We start from the raw sequence: 21,843 nt of genomic DNA, 5'->3' as shown, positions 1-21,843 counted from the left end.
ATGAATTCCTGGGCCCGTGGGGCTCTTGGCCGCTACCCAGGTCAGTGAACACCGGAGGAACTGCAGCGGGGCTCGAGGACGCCTTGGCGGGGAAAGACCACCGCGAGGGCGGCGGGCGGCGGGCGGCGGGCGGCGGGCGGCGGGCGGCGGGCGGACAAGCCCTTTAAATCCCCCGACGACCCCGACAGCACAAGCCCCGCCCACCGGCCCGGAAGGGAGCGGCTGGGGCAGGACGAGCTTCCGGGGCGGGGCGGGGCCAGCGCTGGTTGGCCGGCTTCGGGCGGAAGTCGGGAGGGTCGGTGGTCCGGAGACGCTGCTTGCCACAGGGCGGGGTAGAAGGAAGGCCTACGTAAAGGTCGCCTCTCCATCCCTCCGCACCCGGGGGCCCTCGGAAAAAAGCCAACACCCCGACCCCGCGGCTACCCCTTCCCCCAGGCTCTCTCCGCTCGATTTCGCCACCGTTATGTGGGAAGCGAATCCGGTGAGTAGCCGGGCGGGACGGGGCGGACCCAATGGGCGGGGTATGGGGGAGAGGGGCGGGAGGGGGTTCCCGGGAACTGCTCCCCCTCACCCGCTTCAGGCCGGGTGTTGAGTTCCGGGGCCCCGGAGATCCCGGCCCTCGGGTCCCCGACCGCCCCTGGCCCTGTGAGCGGCGCAGAGGGCCCCGCGGGCTCTCCGGCGCTTAGCGCTCTCTGTTATTTATTTGACTCGCTGTGGTTTCTCCGCCTTTGTGATTTGCCTCCTCGTCGGAGTTGCGGGGCTTGGCGGCCGCTCCTCTCCCTGGCCTCAGGTGCACCTGGCGGCGCCTCGCCCGTCTGAAGCCCGGTGTCCGGCGTGCGGCCTCGGAGGAGCCGTCCTGCCCCTTCTCTCAGCCGTTCCGTGGAAGGACCACCTTCCTTCCAAACGCGGGGGCCGGGGCGTGCTCTGACCTCCCGACGACGGTGGACAGAACTGATGACCTGGACTTTTCAGCTGCGCACCCCGTCTCTTCCCCTCTTGTTTGCCTCCGGTGTTTGCGCGGAGCCTGCCTGAGTTTTGGTCGGCTTTGCTTTTACGCATCCACTGAATGTGAAGCTCTCCAGGACTGGAAGCTGTTCCCTGGCTCTCGCTAGGGGGAAGTGCCCAGAGCCAGGGCAGATGCCACCTCAGGCCTTGACCGGGGTGATGGCAGAGCCCCTCCCTGCGAATTGTTGGGCCGAGGCTGTGAGCTGTCCCGCAGGCCGAGATAACTGCCCCAATTCGTGCTCATACTTGAGACTCTTGCCGCGGTCAGCACTGACTCCCCCCCCCCCGCCCCCCCCCCCACCTCTGGAATATAGTTCCAGAAGACTGGGAGAGTCTCTCAGTGAATTCCGTTACGTTTTAGGTTTTTGGTCCAGCAGAAACTAGTGTGTTGGTTTGCCTTTGTTGGTTACACAGGGTGGTGGCATCCCAGTCTTTGTGTAACTGCTCATCATCGAAGTTTTTTTTTTGTTTTGTTTTTTTGTTTTTTGTTTGTTGTTGTTGTTCCTACCTATAATCCCGCACTATCAGGCCACGTCAGAGTAAAGTGATTGCTGGTATTTGATGTTAGCAAAAGTAACTTAGGATCATGAGGATGTGCTTTCTGCTTTTAGATTGTTTCACTGTCATCAGCAATCTTGGTTTTGTAGCATCGTACGTGTATGTGTGTATGTACGTATGTGCATCTGCTGTGTGTGTTTTCAGTTTTTATTAGCAGTCCCTTTAGTCTTGGTTTCTCCATGACGATTTTTTTAGTCACCTAGGTGATGTCTTGCTCAAAGGCACGTATTTCAAAAAAATTCTCCACTATGTTGTAAGCTCCCCGTGGGCAGGGCCTTTGTCACCTGTTTTGTTTACTTGGTATCTTCAGGCTACAGTAGAGAGTAGAGAGCCTGGCACTTAGGAGGCTCTCAGTAAATATTTGTTGAGTTAGCAAAGGGGACTGGATTAGTACTAGAGACAGTCCTTTGCTCCTACTGTTCATTCTCCCTCCTCCATCGCTTATACATTAGCATTCACTGTGGGGTCATTTGTATGTTTGTGAGGATTATGAAGATGTTCGTGAGTACCTGATGCATTTGGTTTATTATAGCATCATCTCATTTCTTTGTAAGGAATGCTGCTGCTGCTTCTGTCAGCACCCTAGCAATTTTGCTTGATTTCACTAGAGCAAACAGACTTTTGTTAATAGTGGTGAACCTTCTACATGTAATCCCACATTGTTCTTTCGACCCTTACCCTTACCGTGCTACCCTAATATGTCTTAATGCTACGAGGTTTCCTTACTGACGCTGGTTTCCGTCCTATGAACATATCAATCCTACCAATAAGGACAGTTCAGTTTTTAAAAATATAGTCAGCATTCTCTCTTTGTGTTTCTCTGGTAATTTGTTAGTTTATATTGATGGATGGGCATCTGGACAGTTTGTCCAGCTGTGTTCATGGAATGAAAATTAGTTTTAATGTTACCCTAAGCCAGACACTTAGGAATTTAAAACAAACAAACAAACAAGCAAACCACAATGTATCCTGAAGATAAATGCAGATAACATTTGCATTACCCATCAACTGAAATTGTTTGCCATTTCTTACCATTGAGTGAGATAATAAATTCTACTTTGTGAAGGAAGGCCACTGTGAGCTGCTTGAATTGAAGACTTCTGCCTGGTTTCTCCCTGTGTATTTTTGGTAGCATCTATGGCCTTAATATACCACCTATGAGCTGCAGATATATCTCTTATTGCAAATATACCTTCTGTATGATACTGTATTCTACTCACAAGTGGCTTTAGGAAAATGTTATGCTGATACGGGCCATCGTGATACTCAGATGCAGCTGCCCCTTCCAAGTGAAACAGAAACGGAAAAGTCTATACTGCATGGTTTGAGTTTGGAAAACCACCACTGAGCTTGCAACATTTCCTTGGGGGAGAAACCTAAAACAGGATAACCAAGGAGTTATAAACTTTGTCTCAGTACAAAATTTTATCTTTCAAGACAGTCATGTGGTCAGTGATATCTAGTCAAGCTTTTCACTGACCAGGCACCTTGAGGCAAGCATAATGTCCGTGCCAAGGCAGATCTGATTGGCAGAAGCGGCAGGCACACTCAGTTTTGATAAGAGCTCTCGGCAGTTCTCCATCCATCTGAGGGAGGGAGCCCTGACTTATGTACCCCCATTAAGAAAGGTGCAAAAATCTGTAGAAAGGAATTGCCAACACTGCCTTAACTGTGTATACTGTGACTTTATCCTGCCTTTCTCTGCCCTCTTGTGTCACTTGTCTTATTCCTCTTTGCTGGGATTGGAGTAAGTAGTCACTATTAAATATCAGGGAGTTTCAGTTTCTCTTTGTCTCACTGATGAAGGAAATCGAAAATGACAAACATCTGTAAGATTACAGACCGATGTGTCACAGTATTACAATTTACTTTCAATGATAAACTCTTCCCTAATTCCTTCCCACATATGAACTCATTCTACTAAAAGAATCTGATGAGTTAGCTAAGGGAGGGGAAAATTATTTTCTCAGGATCACACAGGTGAGTAGACAACAGGAATATATGATTATCCATGTCCTATTTTACTGTATTCTGTTGCTGGGTGACAGCAGTGGTAACATTTGTGTATTAGTGCAGTGCTTTACCTGCTGAGCCATCTTTTTCTGTTATTTTATATTCACAGTTGCTTCCAGACTCAGTAGGCACTATGATTCTTATCTCTCCTTTTCCTGTCAAGCTTCTTGAAAGAATAGCCTTAGACTTTTTTTCATTCTTTTTCATACCTCTGCCCCTCCAGCCCCAACTCTGCCCCTAACACTTTACTTGCCAGGAGCTCATCAAGAACTTTTGAATCAACACATACAGTAGCGAACTTTATACTTCCAATCTCTTGTCTTTCTGCAACATTAATGAACGAGAGGTGTTTTTCAGGACTCTCTTCTTTTTCTCCCCTGGGACTGTATTGCTTTGGATTTTTTCTCCTTTCTATGATTTATCTTTTTTTTTTTTAAAGATTTTATTTATTTATTAATGAGAGAGACACACACACACACACAGAGGCAGAGACACAGACAGAGGGAGAAGTAGGCTCCATGCAGGAGCGTGACGTGGGACTCGATCCCGGGTCTCCAGGATCAGGCCCTGGGCTGAAGGCGGTGCTAAACCACTGAGCCACCTGAGCTGCCCTGTGATTTATCTTTGAATCATCATCTTAACTACACTGCCTTCTTTTACCCTTGAAATGTTCTAGTGTTAACCTTTGTTTTTTCTTAGCACATCCTTTTTTTTTGGTGAACTCCAAGGCTTCAAATACTACTGTAGTGAATATGCCTATCAAACGTATCTTTTCAGTCTTAACCCTATTCCTGAGCCAGGTGACAGACACCTCTACTGATTGTCTCTCTGCTAGTCCCAAATTGGATTACAAGAGAAGCCAATCATTGACTCATTACTTCACCCTCTCAACAACTATTTACTAAGTATCTACCACATATAAAACATTCTAGACACTGGGGAGGAGCATTACAAACATGGATCGAGTCAGAGTCTGCTCCTTAGGGGTCTTGCAATATAGTTTGGGGAGAAGTGATACCAGAGGATATTGGAGGACTGGGAAGGTTTACTAACATAAGTAAAATCTGAGCTAGGTGTTGAACTTATAGAAGTGGTCCTTTGGGAAGGGCAAATAAGCAAAATGACCACAGACCACAAAGGTGAAAGAGAATGGCGGGTACAGTTTGGATAAAGGAGTGAAATGGAAAAAGTGCATATCTGATGAGTAAAGTCTTAGTATGGGCATTTTCAGAGAGAGGGGATGGAGGAGTTATGGGTGGTGGTAACTAATATCTGTGTAATATCTCTTCTGAGTCAGGCAGTGTGTTTTGGGCATGGGGGAGGATGGAGGTAGGATTTGTTCCTGGAAACAAAAGTTCTGTAGTGAACACGGTGTCTATGAAGCTGTCTTCCTAGATCAACATTTCATCATGGGTTCATATACAGATACCTGTATCTTGGCATTCTTTCTAATTGTTCTAGTAGTGGATTGAGTTAAGCTGAGTGAATAGTGTGATGTGCCAGTGTTTGGTGGCTGAGACGATGCTAAGCAAACGTGCCCACACTGAGGTTATCTGATGCCTGCGTGAAGAAGGAATTAATAAATTATTATCCTCCCTTTTTTAGGGATGATACTAGCTAAGTTTTAAAGTTGGGTGGCCTTTCTGAATGAGGACAGAACCAAGTTTTATTTTATTTTATTTTTATTTATTTTTTTTAATTTACTTATGATAGTCACAGAGAGAGAGAGAGAGAGAGAGAGAGAGAGAGAGAGGCAGAGACACAGGCAGAGGGAGAAGCAGGCTCCATGCACCGGGAGCCCGATGTGGGATTCGATCCCGGGTCTCCAGGATCGCGCCCCGGGCCAAAGGTAGGCGCCAAACCGCTGCGCCACCCAGGGATCCCCAGAACCAAGTTTTAAATCCAGGACTTTCTAGCTCTAGAACACGTACTTTTTCCAGTCTGACTTAGGATATAAGACTTAAAGTAGGTAGAGAAGGGCCTATGAGGAAAGTCACAGGGACAGAAAGATTACTGAGCTGCAGAAAATCATGACCTTTTTGTAACACCAACTTACATATTTTGAGAACTTTTTTTCTAGTGGTGCAGCGCATGGGCAGCAATAGGGAAATGACCTGGCCTCCCCAGGGTTGGCATAGCAGATACAGCACAAGGCCAAGACAATGAGTCTAATGGTTTTTGGAGTATCAGAATTGTGATACAGGCTGGAGGCAGACTTTTGTAACAGGTTTGAAATTTGGGGTGAGGTGAAGTGCTGAGTATGACGCACCTGGTCTAAAATCCTCAAACAGAATGTTGAGGTTTGTTACTTATGCAGCTCACCCTCGAGGAGTTGGATTTGCTTTTGAAATAATATCTGATAGCACCCATCTATTTATTGAGCACCTACCATAAGCCAGTCAGTTCCAAGCCTCAGCATTTACAGTGGTGAACGAAACAGACCAGGTCCCAGCCCTTACCAGCTTGCAGCCTAGTGCAGGGAGGCAGAGAGTAAGCCAGTAATTACACAAATAACAATTAAATGCAATTGCAGTAAAAGCTCTAAAAAAGAGGAGAGAGAGAGAGAGAGAGAGAGAGAGAGAGAGAAGAGAGAGAGAGAACAATGGCACTGTATGATAGGGGGAGCTAATATTAGGCTGGGAGATCAGGTAAGTCCACACTATGAAAGCCACTTTTCCATCGATTGATCCAGTAAAGGTTGGATGGGAGGCGAGTAGGGCTATTCAGACACAGAAATAGTGAGCAGAGACCCCGAGGCAGAAAGGAGCTTTGTGTTTGAGGCAGTAAGAAGCGGTGTGTGGCTGAAACCCAGTGAACCAAGAGATGAGGCCAGGAGGTGGGCAGGAACTAGCCAAGTGTGACTCTGTGGCACATGTTTAGGACTTTGAACTTCATTCTTAGAAGAGTGGGAAGCCATTGGAGGATTTTATATAGGAAGGGGAAGGAACAGATCTATGTTTTTAAAAAGATCATTCTGGCTGTTGTGTGGAAAATGAGTTACTTACTAAGGAGTGTGATATGCAGAATAATGGCCTCCCAAAGATACCCACATCCTAATCCCCAGAAACTGTGAATATCTTAAATTACATAGCAAAGGGAAATTAAGACTGACCTTTTGATTGGGAGATTGATTGTTTTGGATTATCTAGGTGGGCCCAGTGTAATCACAAACATCCTTAAAAAGCCAGAAGGAGACAAAAGAAGTGAGTCTGAGAAACATGTTACTATGGAAGAATAGTCAACTTTGCTGGCTTTGGAGACTAAGGTGGCTACAAGGCAAGGAATGTGGGTAGCTTTTACTTTTTAAATATTTTATTTACCCATTCATGAGGGACACAGAGACACAGGTAGAGGGAGAAGCAGACTCCCTCTGGGGAGCCCAATGTGGGACCCCAGGATCATGACCTGAGCCAAAGGCAAACACTCAGCCACTGAGCCACCCCCATGCCCTGTGTGGGTAGCTTTTAAAAGTTGGAAAGGCCAACAAAACAGATTCACCCCAATAGCCTTCAGAAGAGAATCAAGCTCATGGCAACTTTAGCCTAGTGAGTTCCATGTCAGACTTCAGCAGAAGTGTAAGATAATTAATTTGTGTTGTTCAAAGCCATGAAGTATGTGGTTATTTGTTTCAGCAGCAATTGAAAACTAATACAGAGGGCCATCAGAAAGGCTGTAAGACCACTTAGGGAGCTATAGTGTAGTCCAGGGTGAAGATGAAGGTGTTCTGGACTAAATCAATGATAGCAGGGAGAGAGACATAGAAGTGGATCACTTCAGGCTGTACTTTGGATAAAGAGTGCTAGGTTTCTGGCACAGGCAGTTGGGAGGAATGAAATTTTTTCGTGGAGATGGGGAGACTTGGAAAGGGGAAGATATGGCAGAGATCAAGAGTTTGGTTTGGGGTTTAGTGCACCGGTGAGGCATTCAAGCAATAAAGTCAAAGAAGCAGTTGGGTAGGTGAGTCTGGAGCTCAGAGGGGAAGACTGGGCTAGAAGTGGCAATTTTGCCCTTAGTCTGTCTGGATGGCTTTTTTTTTTTAAATTTTTATTTATTTATGATAGTCACAGAGAGAGAGAGAGAGAGAGAGGCAGAGACACAGGCAGAGGGAGAAGCAGGCTCCATGCACCAGGAGCCTGACGTGGGATTCGATCCCGGGTCTCCAGGATCGCGCCCTGGGCCAAAGGCAGGCGCCAAACCACTGCACCACCCAGGGATCCCTGGATGGCTTTTAAAATCATGGCATGAAGTGAGCTCCCCTGGGACAATATTTCCTAAACTTTCAGTACCCATGCTCCATGATCACCAATTTTATTTTATTTTTTTAAAAGATTTTTATTTATTTATTCATGGGAGACACAGAGAGAAAGAGGCAGAGACATAGGCAGAGGGAGAAGGCTCCACACAGGGAGCCCGATGTGGGACTCAATCCTCCAGGATTATGCCCTGGGCCGAAGGCAGATACCCAACCGCTGAGTCACCCAGGCATCCCAATGATCACCAATTTTAAACAAGAAAGTAGTATTTAAAAAATTAATGTTTTTATTATTGAAAAATATATTTTTGTAGCTTCTTACAAAGTATGTATCTAACTTGTTGACAGATAGGTAGAGCTATAGATTAGATCCAGATACTCTGATTTTTTTATTTACCCTGTATTTCTACTAAATTAGGAAATTCCATTCTATAATCATAGATTGTCAAGATTTGCAACTGGTGTTTGCTGGTTCTTTCAGATTTTTTTGGAATGCCAAGATCAAATACATACTGAGAAAGTATGAGAAAATTTCTCCCTGAAGACTGTTCCTAGTGTTCAATAATTGCCAAATCGACACACTTAAAAGATTAAGTAACTGTAGGGATGAATGTTTCAACCAGCCTGAACGTTTGGAAGACAGCAGCAAATGTCTTAGCCCTTCTTTGATTACTTCAGTCTCTGGAAAGTATCTGTTCATGTTTTGTTGTAATATTTGGATGTGTTCTTTATATATCCACAATAATAAAATCAGTCTCACTCTCTGATGAGTGAAGAAAGCCATCAGATTCTGGGAAGGAATCATACCCTAGCAATCGAACCATTTGTTGCATGGTTTTGTGACTGAAAAATCTGACATCTTATTCTCCTCATTAAAAATTGGGATATTTTGGCTTTGAAATAATAGATTCAGGTTATTTCAGATGCTGAGTGTATTTTAGCTATATATTTAAGTAGGCCTCTGGAAATCAAGAATGGCTATTAGTATTATCAGCATCATAAAGAAATATTTTTATCTGATCTGTCCTTTTGGAAACTCTTGTCAGCACTTTTTTTTTCCTTGACATGCTTTAAACTCGAGTAGGAAGGGTAATTTTGCAAACACTGCCATTTCTTTCCACACATTCAAGAGCACATATTGAGTTGTCAAGATTTGCTGATACTTAATTTTCATTATTTCCTTCAACATTCAATTACAATTAGGAGGCATATTGTTGACTTCTAACTGTTCCATGTGTTTAAAACACCTTTTAGTGTTGGAGCAACACCTTTTCTTGCTGTTTGTATAGCTCATGGTCTGTCAATTCTGAGTAGGTCACACCTTTTCCAATCCATGTCACAGCTCAGGAAATTATCACCATCTAAGTGAAAACTGTCTTCCCTTGTGCTGTGAGTTTTCACTGATAAGAAAAACAAAAAGTTGTGTACTTCTATCTCATTACAGAGTATATATAAGAACTGATTTGTGTTTCCTCCACAAAGAGCTTTGTTCAATTTTAAGACAAAACATATGCTGAAACACTCACGTGACAATAACAGCTCTCTCATAACATGTGCCATTGATACTATGTGACTTCCAACAGGGTCATTTAATAAAGAAGTTTTGTCAATAGCTTGTTTTGTTTCACAATTAAATTGGGCATTAAATTTGGACTGACAAATGCTCAGTGATATCAGGACCTTTACCTGTTTTAACTGAGGAATGCCTCTTTAGTCTTGGTCTCTTCTGTACGAAAGTAAATTGAGGCTTTGTTTGAAAATGATGTGAAAATTTACTTAGTTGTACACCACTATATTTGCTGAGCACTAGCTGATATGAAATGATCAACACAGACTGATTATAACGACATAGTGAGTTGGTAACTTTAAAGAAATTAAAGTTTTCATGAAAATCATTATTACTCTTATATTTCAACTTTGCAAAATGCATATGAACAAATTCCTTTAATTTTTCCTCTGAAAATGCCCATGAACTACTTCATAATTCTTGAGGACCATGTTTCAAAGATGCTGAGAAAGACAAGAAAAGGGGCTAGGACTGAGCCCACCGAGCCCAAAAGTTACAGGCTGCATAGAAATCAAGGTGCAAAAGAGATCAAGAACTTGTGGCCAAAAATCCAAGACAATCTAGAGAGTATGATTTCATGGAAATCAAGAAAAGAGTAACTCAGGACAGAGGATAAACTGTGGAATGTTACTGAGTGGTCAAAGAAGATGAGGACTGATAAAAGAGCATACATGCTCTTAGCAACATGAAGCTCCTTGGAAGTCCTAGCAAGTGTTGTTTGTTTGTTTGCTTGTTTGTGATGGTGATGGGAGATGTTGAGCCAGAAGCTAGAAAAACTGAATTAGAATGGGTTTTAGAGTGAATGGGAAGTGATGAAATTGAAATGAAAATGGTGTGTGTAGACGAAGAGTTATAGTTAATCCACCAATGGAGATAAAATGGAATCCTAAAAGTACTCAATCCAAGGAGGCTAGAAAAAGATGAAAAGGAGAACAAAGGACACATGGAACAAAAGCAAATAGCAAGATGATAAACTTAAACATAACCATATCAATAATCATACCAAAGTAAATGCTGCAGACATTTCCATTGGAACACAGATTGTCAGATGAGTAAAAAGAAAGACCTGATTATAAGTTGTCTACAAGAAACACACTTTGAAAATAAGATACAAATAGTATAATGCTAAATGGAAAGAGAGCTATGATTGGTATACCAGTCAAGAGAAAGCTTGAGTGGTATATTAAAGATTTCAGAGATAATTATATTATCAGGGATGAAGAATGTCATTTCCTATGATAGAGAGTTTAGTTAATCAGTAACAATCCTAAACATTTATATATCTGATAATAAGAGCTTCAAAATACATGAAGCAAAACTAATAGAACTGTAAGGGGAAATAGACGAATCCCATTATAGTTGGAGATTTTAATACTCCTCTCTCAATTTCTAGAATAAGTAGGTATACATAAGCAAGGATATAGAGAACTTGAACAACACTATCAGCTAACTTGATCTAATTCATATTTGTAGACTATTATACTCAACAACAGCTGAATACATATTTTTTTTTCCCAACTACACAGGGAACCTTTCATAAGACAGACCATCTTCTAGGTTATAAAATAAATCGAGGACATTTAAAAGAACTTAGTTAATGTACAGTATACTATCTGATCAAAATGGAATTTAATTTGAATTCAGTAAAAGATCTGTAAAACCTGCAAGCATTTGGTAAGTAAAAAACACTTTAACCCATTATTCAAAGAGAAAGTCTGAAGACAACATATCAAATTTGTGGTATGCTGCTACAACAGTACTTCAAGGGAAATTTATAGCTACTTTAATGCCTATTTTGGAAATGAAATGTCACATATCAGTGAAACTACAGCTTCCTTCTTAAGAAACTAGAACAAGAAGAGCAAATTAAACTCAAGCAGGAGCAAGGAAATAAAATTTAGAGTGGAAATCATTGAAATGAAAACAGAAAAATCAATGAAAGCAGAGATTTTTTTTTTTTGAGAAATATCAGTAGAATTGATAAGCCTCTAGACAAAGAGATCAGGGGAAAAAGAAGGCAAATTATCAATATTGACAAGAAAAGACCTAATATCACTACAGACATTAAAAGGTAATAAGGGAACTTTATGGGCAATTCAGTGTCAATCAGTATGGCAACTTAGACAAAATGGGCATATTCTAAGATGCAGACTACCAGAGTTCCCTCAAGAGGAGATAAATGAATAACCCCAAATCTGTTAAAGAGTTTACATTTATAGAAAAGACCTACTCACAAAGAAAACCCCAGGTGCAGATGGTTTCCCTGGTAAATTCTAACACTGAAGGAAGAAACAATACTAATTCTGCGCAAGCTTTCAGAAAGTTGAAGAGAAAGTTATACTTCACAACTCATTTTATGAAGCCGACATCCTGAAACCAAAACCAATCAAAGATGTTACAAGAAACTATAGACCAATATCTCTAATGAACATAGATACAAAAATTTTAAGCAAAATTTTAGCAAATTGAGTCTAACTTATAAGAAGATTACATAATTGCCAAATGGTATTTATCCTAAAAATGCAAGGTTGGTTTAATATTTGAACAGCAATCAATGTAATCCACCATAAAAACAAACTAAAATGAAAAACTGTATGGTCATTTCAATGTATGCAGGAAAGCATTTGACAAAATCCAGTATCCCTGATAAAAACTCTCAGCAGCCTAGGAGTAGAAGGGAACTTGCTCAGCCTGATAAACGATATGCAGAAAAGGACTAACTCAGCAGGCCTAGGGTGCTCAAACTATGTATGTTCTCAAGAAAGACCTGTTTCCGTTGACTGTCCTTTGCCTAGCTCCAGAGAACTGAGCTCTTAGTTTGTCTAATGAGTATATTTGCATGCCTGACATCTTGAGCTATGCTCTACCAGTTTATCCAGATAGTTTACACTGGCAGTGAGATTTATGGTGAACACCTGCTTTCTCTCTGGAAGTCTGGAATGTCGGCAGCTAAGGTCAGTCACATAGGGTGCTATATGCTTATGTGAGTAACTTCTAGCATAAACCCTGAGCACTTAGACTCATGTGAGTATCCTTGGTTGGCAGTGCTTTGCACTTGCCACACACATATGAATTAAGTGTGTTCTATGTGACTCCACTGGGAGGGGACACTTGGAAGCTTATACATGGTTTCCTCTAGACCACTCCATGAGCTTTTCCCCCTTTGCTTATTTCACTGTGTATACTTTACTGTAATAAACTGTAACCATGGGTAGAACAACTTCTGAGTCCTGTGAATCCTTCTGTGAGCCTGAAGATGATTGTGGGGACCTCTGACATAAGGGGCATCTACTAAATACCTATATTTAATATCAAACAAAAGTGAAAGATTGAATACTTTTTCACTAAGATCAGGAACAAACAAGTGATGCCCATTCTTTATTTGACATCGTACTTGAGATTATAATCAGTGTAATAAGACAAGAAAAATAAGGCCTAAAAAAGAAATGGCAGGCATCTATATGCTAGAAGAAAGACTATAAAACGCCTATATAGAAAATCTGATGGAATGTCCAAAAATCTAGAACTAATAAGAGGGCTTAATAAGGTTGCTGAATACAGGACCCATGTACAAAAAATAATGTATTTCTAAATACAAGTAACAATCAGAAATTGAAATTTTAAATGAAATTCCATTTATAATAATATCAGAAATATGGAATACTTAGGCATGAATTTTGAATAAATGATGTGGAAGACCTATACAGTGAAAACTATAAAACATTACTTAAAAAAGTTAAGAAAGACCTAAATAAGTCAAGATATACGCCTCATTCATGAGCTGGAATACTCAATATTGTTGAAATGGCAATTATCTCCAAATTGATCACTATGCCATCCCAATCAAAATTGAAAGGACCTAGTATAGCTAAGCAATTCTGATAAGGAAGAACAAATTTGGAGTGCTAACACTACCTGATTTAAAGATTCAGTGTGAAACTACAATCATCAAAACAGTGTAGTATTGGCAACGAGATAGAGAAAATGATTACAGAACAGAACAGAGTCGAGAAGTAGACCCGCAAACATATAAATAACTGATTATTTATTTTAAAAACAAAAGTAAAGTTAAGTGGAGAAAGGACAGTTGTTCAGTGTTTGATCAGAGGTTGTGTTTAAGCCCCTTGTGCTGGTGAGGCTTCTACCCTGTGATGATCCATCCATGTACAGCTTAGGAAGTATTTTCAAGTCTGTCTCATGACCTGCTCTGATCATTCCTGGGTGGATACAGCCTAGTGCTTATACACAGCCTTCCTGACTCATGTTTAACTTTAGTCTCAGGAGGGCTTTTCTTGGTTATCCCTGATTCTCTGTATTAAATTTCTGTATGCTCTACTATTCTGCTTGTATCAGAGCTTTGGGCCTTTTAGTTGTTTTTCCTCAAGATTTCCAGTTTTTTCAATAATGCTTTTAGGCATGAGGTTCTCTATTTTCTGTTCCAAATAAAGTCAGTCCCTTTGGACAGACATGTGGAGCTCTTTGTCCTTATGGCATGTCTTTTCCCCTCAGTAGAACCTCTGTACTACTACACTTGGGGCTGGGGGTGGGAGCTGACTTTTCCCATAGTGATACCTGCACTTTGGGTGGAAGGGGTGTTGGTAGCCTTTGATCTTCTTGACTTACTCCTCCTGGCATGGAACTTCTACCTTATGAGCAAACTAGGATGGTAGCAATCGGGACTCAGTATTCTTAACCTACTGGGCCTGGAGTAGAGTTTTCACCCCATGAACTGGGACTGGGTGGAAGAACCAAGATGTCAATCCCCTCTGTTGCTTGCTCAGAATACACCTATATTCCTAGGCTGAAGATGAGATACATCAGCAGCCTACCCTCTTCCAGGATGAAACTAGCCCAGGACTAGGAGGTGGAGGGAAAGGGAGCCCCTGTCTTTTCAGCACATTCCTGAGGTAGAGCTTCTATAACAAAGTACTGGTGGAAGGAGGTAATGGAATATATCTTAGCTCAAATGCCTCAGACTCTTGCCTGTTCTGAGATTTAGTAGATTTTCTTGAATAAATGTTTCTCCGTTTGCTATATGCCCTTAGGACAATTTCTAGAGACTTTACATGTTTTTTCTTTGTTTTTGTTTTTAAAAGTAAGGTTCACCAATTAAAATGCAGTTTTTCTGGGGAGAACATCCACTGAGCTCCTTACTCTGTCATCCCAAAAATTCCACCATTTTTAAGCTTTTAACAGCAGGCTTTGTATATACTTGCTATAGAGACTAGGAAGTTTTCATTAGCAAATACGATTTTCTCAAGATACTATATTTATACAACATAATATATTTTGTTAACTATAAGAAAATTATCAGAAAGCTTTTAACTGGGGCACCTGGGTGGCTGAGTGGTTGAGTGTCTGCCTTTGGCTCAGGTTGTGATCCCAGGGTCCTGGGATTGAGTCCCACATCAGGCTTCCTGCAGGGAGCCTGCTTCTCCCTCTGCCTGTGTCTCTGTCTCGGAGAGCCGTCTCTCATGAATAAATAAATAAAACCTTACAAAAAAGGAAAGCTTTTAACTGATCTAGAAGGTGACATCATTTTTCTCCTGTAGACTGGGATTTTGACTTTAAACTCATTTTCCACATAGCCTTTCTATTTGATGATCCAGATTGTTCCCAGGCTCCATAAATATTGTCTTTGGAACAGATAGCATTATAGACAGATTCCACTAGCATACCCACTGCACTTGAAGATTTACAAAATACTTTTTCACTTTATACTACCGTTTTTCTTCATAGTGTGCTGTGCAGTTATCAATCCTGCCAATTAAAAACTGAAAATTGGCATGGTGGCTAAACTAATTCATTCAGCTAGCATTTACTAATTGTCTACTCCAAGACAGATGACTTGCACACATTCCTTTTATTGCCTATAAATGTGTTCTGATCTAGATCCATTGTATTTTGAAATTATTAATTTAAACTTGACTTACTATTTGAACCTAATTATACAGAATAGCCCTTCCATTGGAGAGGAAAATAATTTCTTCCAGATTGCCCAGTTTGTTGGCATATAATTTTTCATAATATTCTCTAATAATTGTATTTCTGTGGTGTTGGTTATGATATCTCATTCATGATTTTATTTATTTAAGTCCTTTCTCTTTTCTTTTTGATAAGTTGGGCTAGGGGTTTAACAATTTTATTAATTCAAAGAAAATTTCCTGGTTTCATTGATCTGTTCTACTGGGGGTTTTTTGTTTGACTGTTTCTATATTGATTATTTCTGCCCTAATTTTATTATTTCCCTTCTGCTGGCTTTAGGCTGTATTTGCTGTTCCTTTTCTAGCTCTTTTAGGTATAAAGTAAGGTTGTGTATTTGAGACTTTTCTTGCTTCTTGAGATAGGCCTGCATTGCTTTGTACTTTCCTCTTTTGACCTCTTTTGCCACATCCCAAAGGTTTTGGACCACTGTATTGTCATTTTCACTTGTTGCCATGTATTTCCTTTATTTCTTCTTGAATTTCTGGTTGACCAATTCATTCTTTAGTAGCATGTTTAACCTCCTTGTATTTGTGGTCTTTCCAAATTTTTTCTTGTGGTTGACTTCAAGTTTCATAGTATTGTGGCCAGAAAATAAGCATGGTATGACCTCAGTGTTTTTGTACTTGTTGAGGGCTGATTTGTGACCCAGTACGTGATCTACTCTGGAGAATATCTCATATGCACTTGAAAAGAATGTGTACTCTGCTGCTTTAGGATGAAATGTTCTGAATATGTCTGTCAAGTCCATCTGGTCCAGTGTGTCATTCGAAGCCATTGTTTCCTTGTTGATTTTCTGCTTAGATGATCTATCTATTGCTGTAAGTGGGGTCTTAAAGTCCCCTATTATTACTGTGTTATTACCAAATAAATTCCTTTATGTTTTTATTGTTTTATGTATTGGGGGGCTCCCAAGTTGGGAACATAAATATTTATAATTGTTAGATCTTCTTGTTGGATAGACCCCTTTATTATGGTATAGTGCCCTTTTTCATCTCTTGTTACAGTCTTTGGTTTAAAATCTAGTTTGTCTTACATAAGTATGGCTATTCTGACTTTCTTTTGACATCCATTAACATAATAAATGGTTCTCCATCCTCTCACTTTCAATCTACAGGTGTCTTTAGGTCTAAAATGAGTCTCTTATAGGCAGCATATAGATGGGTCTTGATTTTTTTTAATCTATTCTAACACCCTATGTCTTTTGATTGGAACAATCCATTTATATCAAAGTGAATATTGAAAGGTATAAACTTTGTGCCATTGTATTACCTGTAAAGTTGTTCTGGTGATGTTCTCTGTTCCTTTCTAGTCTTTGTTGCTTTTGGTCTTTTTTTCCCCCCCTACTCAAAGAGTTCCCTTAACGTTTCTTGCAGGGCTGGTTTGGTGGTCACAAACTCCTTTAGTTTTTGTTTGTCTGAGAAACTCTTTATCTTTCCTTCTATTCTGAATGACAGCCTTGCCTCATAGAGTATTCTTAGCTGCATATTTTTCCCATTCAGCACGTTGAATATATCATGCCACTTTTTTCTGTCCTGCCAAGTTTCTGTGGAGAGGTCTGCTGCTAACCTTATTTGTCTTCCCTTGTAAGTTAGGGATTTCTTTTCTCATGCTGCTTTTATGATTTTTTCCCCTTATCTCTATATTTTGCGAGTTTTACAGTATGTCTTGGTGCTGGCCTGCTTTTGTTGATTTTGATGGGAGTTCTCTGTGCCTCTGGATTTGGATATCTGTTACCTTCCCCAAATTAGAGAAGTTTTTAGCTATAATTTACTCAAAGAAAGCTTCTGCCCCCTTTTCCCTCTTTTCTTCTGGGCCCATGTGATACAAATGTTACTATGCTTTATGGAGTCACTGAGTTCCCTTAGTCTACATATGTGATCCAATATTTGTCTTTCTCTCTTCTTTTCAGCTTCATTATTTTCCATAATTTTATCTTCTATATCACTTATTCATTCCTCTGCTTCTTCTGTCCTTGCAGTCATTACACCCAGTCAGTTTTGCATCTTGGTTGTAGCATTTTAAAATTTCAGCCTAAAAATAAATAAATAAATAAAATTTCAGCCTGACTAGTTTTAGGTCTTTTATCTCTGCAGTGCAGGACTCCCTGGTGTTTTCTATGCTTTTCTCTAGCTCAGTATCCTTATGATTGTTGTTTTAAATTTATTTATATTTATTTCAGTTAGATCATCCTGGCCATGACCTTTTCTTGTTTTTCTTTTGGGATGAATTCCTCCGTCTTCACATTTTATCTAGGTCTCTGTCTTCTATGTGTTAGGAAAGCCTGCTATGTTTCCTGTTCTCAGAGTAATGGCTTTATGAAGAAGAGGTCATATAGTGTCTAGGGCCTGGCACTTTAGGGAATGTCTCCGGTGTGTGCCATGTGCACTCTGCTACTGTGTTTTGGCTGCTCTATCCTTCAGGCCAGTCATCTGCAGAGGCTCTGCCTACAGTGAGCAGTATTTGGGGCTTGGCCAGAGTGTGGCAAGTTTTAACTAGATATGCTCTAGTCTGCTTGTTAAAAGAGGCCAGATCCTATTTCCACTAGAGCTAGAGCTTTGCAGCCCTCAATTATCAGGAGACTTGGTGGCTGTGGGTGTTTGTGCTGGTCTTCCTGGGGAGGGGCCCACTGTTCTGGTACTCAGGCACACTTGCCCTAGTAAAGAAGCACCTACAGAGTGCAGTGGGGTGGGGCTTGGTGCAAGCAGTTTAAGCTACCACTGTTGGTGCTGTGCTACTTACCAAGGTTAGTTTATACTGAGGGGTGGGGAACGGAAATGGCGCCAGCCCTCTCCCTTGTCCCATGGGAGGGAAATTTGTGCCTGCAACTGTCTGAGAAGCCCTTCCAGAAAAGCCTACAATCTCCCTTCCTGTGTCCCAGGTGTCTCTCAGATCCCTGCCTTCACCCTGTCTGTGTCTGGTCCGTCTGCCCACCCAGCAGTATAGTGCACTTGTGTTCTCAGACAGGCCAGCTAAGTTTTAAAACTACAAACCTTTGGGACCCAGTGTGGCACAGATCTGGACTGGTCCTCTGGGGGTGGGTCTCCCCATGCTGTGGCTACTGCTGGTTTGTCCCAGAAGGGCAGTTGTATGAATGTGCAAGAGCTTGGAGTTTAAAGTGCAGCAAAAAGCTGGCATCCAGGCCAGTTGCTCTCAGCAGGTGTCTCTGCCCCTCTGCTAACGAACAGGGCAGTGCAATGGCATTTGTTGGCTCCTTTGTCCCCTAAGAGGCCATGCCACCTCTCCCAGATTCACTCCAAGAATGGGGGACTCATCTCTCCCAGTGCATCCCAGGGGATCCTCAGATCACATTTGCTCCTGGGCCTCAGCCCTCCTTCTCCAGGAGCACTGCAGCACCTGCTGGACTCCACAGTGGCCACAATATGGACTTCTAAAACTCCAGTCTTTGAGCCCCACCGGTTATAAAAACTAATTATACGATCAGTCCCTCTCGTTTTCCTAGTCAGTAGGTTTGGGGAAGTGTTTTCCTTGTGCAATCCCCTGTGCACTTTCTCCCATTCTCTTTCTCCTCTCTCTATGATCAAGGCTCTCTCCTTTCTGCAGCTTCCATGATCTTTTTCTCCTCCAAATAATGTCTCCATACTTCCTACCCTCTACAGTGCGCCCTCTTCTCTCCCCCTAGTTGTACAGTTTGTTCTTTCAGCCATCAGATCGATTTCTTGGGTGCTCAGAATGATTTGAAATTTATCTAGCTGTGTTTAAAGGAGGAGGTAAGCCTAGGGTCCTACTACTACTCTGCCATCTTAGCTCCTCTGCTAACTCTATGATTCTAACAAAATAATTGCATTTTCTGTGCTTATTTTTTTTTAATTTTTTTTTAATTTATTTATGATAGTCACAGAGAGAGAGAGGCAGAGACACAGGCAGAGGGAGAAGCAGGCTCCATGCACCGGGAGCCCGATGTGGGATTCGATCCCGGGTCTCCAGGATCGCGCCCTGGGCCAAAGGCAGGCGCCAAACCGCTGCGCCACCCAGGGATCCCTTCTGTGCTTCTTTTTTCCCCTAACTTTAATTGGAAGATAGTGACGTCTGCACATTGGGCTATAGATAAAAATCCAGACTTTGTATCTCTGTGTGTGTATACATATACACATAATACATGTACATGCACATACATTTGTGTGGGTAAAATAGGTGAATTTTTATTAGAATTAGATCGTACTGTTTCTATTTATTATACCTTCTTGTACTCAACACTGTAGATTATAAACATCTTCCCATGCCATTAAATGAAATAGCATTAGAATAGCTATAGAAGACAAAAAATTTTGTAAAATGTAAAGCGCATTAGGAATGTTCTATACAATGGCATTTATCTATAGTGCTGCCCTCTCCAAAACAGGAATAAAGATGAGGGTCTGTCCTAGGTCCCACCCAGAGTTACTTATGACAGGCAGTTTTGGAAGGACTTAAAACACTTATACTTGTAACCTGACTTAAGGTGTGATCTTAGGGACAGCGTAACATAGCAAAGCACACATGATGCATGTATACTGTATAAAGGGCATTATCTGTTTCCTCTTTCTTGTTTTCATTTCCCTTTTCCAGTAGAGAAAAGGTAGAACTCATAAGCCAAATGTTTATCTTAACTATTACCTTTAAACTCATCCTTCCAGTGCTTGTTTTGGCAGCACATATATTAACTAATCCTTCCAAATTTGGGGAGTTCTTTTCTTTTTTTTTTTTTTAAATTTTGTTTAATTTTTATTTATTTATGATAGTCACAGAGAGAGGGAGAGAGGCAGAGACACAGGCAGAGGGAGAAGCAGGCTCCATGCACCGGGAGCACGACGTGGGACTCGATCCCGGGTCTCCAGGATCGCGCACTGGGCCAAAGGCAGGCGCCAATCCACTGCGCCACCCAGGGATCCCGGGGAGTTATTTTCAAAAGAAAAAATAAATTTAGGTCTCTCTTGTTTTATTTCTTTCTCACAGTAAAATAGCCAAACAGTGTGAACAATAATTGAAGGAAGTGCAGGAGTTTTGAGTAGTTAACCTGGACAACTGATCTTAAATTTTAAATCATTGCCTTTATTTTTCTGATTAAAAGATATAAGGCAAATAGTGGGTCCTATTCCTGAAGCACTTGACACTAGGGTTTTCTATTTTTCATTTCTTAGCAGCCAGTCAACTTTAAAACATGAAGGAAAAATCCAGAAAATAATCATAAAGCAGTCCTTGGAGAAGTTTCCAAACATGAATAAAAAATAACAAGCCCCCTTCATTGAGCTCAGGTACTGTTCTTGGCACTTTACTGCATTATCTCACTCATTTCTAACAATGGTCCAGTGAGGAAGGAGATTTTATTCTCTATTTCATGAAAAGGAAACTGTGGCCTAGACGAGGTAATTAGAAACTTATTCCAGGTTATACAGCTTTCTGGAAACAGGATGGACTATTTTATTTTATTTATTTATTTATTTAATAAATTTATTTTTTATTGGTGTTCCGTTTGCCAACATATAGAATAACACCCCATGCTCATCCCATCAAGTGCCCCCCTCAGTGCCCATCACCCAGTCACTCACCCCCCCCGCCCACCTCCCCTTCCACCACCCCTAGTTCGTTTCTCAGTTAGGAGTCTCTCATGTTCTGTCTCCCTTTCTGATATTTCCCACACATTTCTTCTCCCTTCCCTTATATTCCCTTTCACTATTATTTATATTCCCCAAATGAATGAGAACATATAATGTTTGTCCTTCTCTGATTGACTTACTTCACTCAGCATAATACCCTCCAGTTCCATCCACGTTGAAGCAAATGGTGGGTATTTGTCGTTTCTAATGGCTGAGTAATATTCCATTGTATACATAGACCACATCTTCTTTATCCAGGATGGACCATTTTAAATGAAATTTAAAACCAATTATTTTCCAAATTACTCAAGTAGTCCATATTTTTTGTAAAAAAAAATTCAAAGATGTAGGAATTAAAATTTTTAACATATCACCAATAAGTATATATGTGTGTATGTGTGTATATGATTACACACACACACACACACGCACATCAGAAAGGGTAAATGATAGAATTTGTTAACCCTGGAGAAGGAAGGTGAGAAGATACCAGAAATGGAAGGGTTGGTAAAAAATGTGTCTAGCTTTATCTAGAATGTTCTTTTTGCACAGAGACTGTTTTCATATATCAGTTGTGCAAATTTATTCAAAAACCCTCAAGGAATGAGGACACATTCGAGATAAAGTTAATCTTCTTTGACTAACCTCACTGTCCCTTTTCTGGTGACCCTCTCTTCATCACAATCTCCACTCAAGAATGTTTAAAACTTTTCAAAGATAGTGTGGACATGAGTTCCTTGAAATAGAGAAGACTGTAAAATCGTTGACAATGAAGTATAAGGCAGTGCAGTATGGTGGTTACGTGCATAAACCCTGGATCCAGACTGCCTGAGTTTGAATCCTGGCTTCCCTATTCTGTGATCTCTCTG

At 41.1% G+C, this 21,843-nt stretch overlaps 1 protein-coding gene across 4 annotated transcripts in view; it reads left to right on the top strand.

Moving 5' to 3' along the window:
- The first annotated feature begins 280 nt into the window (after positions 1-280).
- The window catches only part of PARP11 (poly(ADP-ribose) polymerase family member 11), a 47,513-nt gene continuing 25,950 nt past the window's right edge, over positions 281-21,843 (top strand). For 2 of the 4 annotated variants that reach the window (XM_055315490.1, XM_055315488.1), the window contains exons 1-2: positions 281-481; positions 20,519-20,632. Coding sequence is in view for 1 of the 4 variants with exons in the window: in XM_055315487.1 (XP_055171462.1) it covers positions 464-481 (18 nt within the window). In the remaining 3 variants the exon portion in view is untranslated. The remainder of the gene's footprint in view (positions 482-20,518; positions 20,633-21,843) is intronic. The other 2 variants (XM_055315489.1, XM_055315487.1) reach the window with 2 other exon arrangements.

The sequence above is a fragment of the Nyctereutes procyonoides genome, unplaced genomic scaffold (genome assembly GCF_905146905.1).
Source record: "Nyctereutes procyonoides isolate TBG_1078 unplaced genomic scaffold, NYPRO_anot_genome, whole genome shotgun sequence".
Lineage (NCBI taxonomy): Eukaryota > Metazoa > Chordata > Mammalia > Carnivora > Canidae > Nyctereutes > Nyctereutes procyonoides.
The sequence above is the reverse complement of the archived record's forward strand: the minus strand, read 5'-3'. Positions and strand labels throughout refer to the sequence as shown.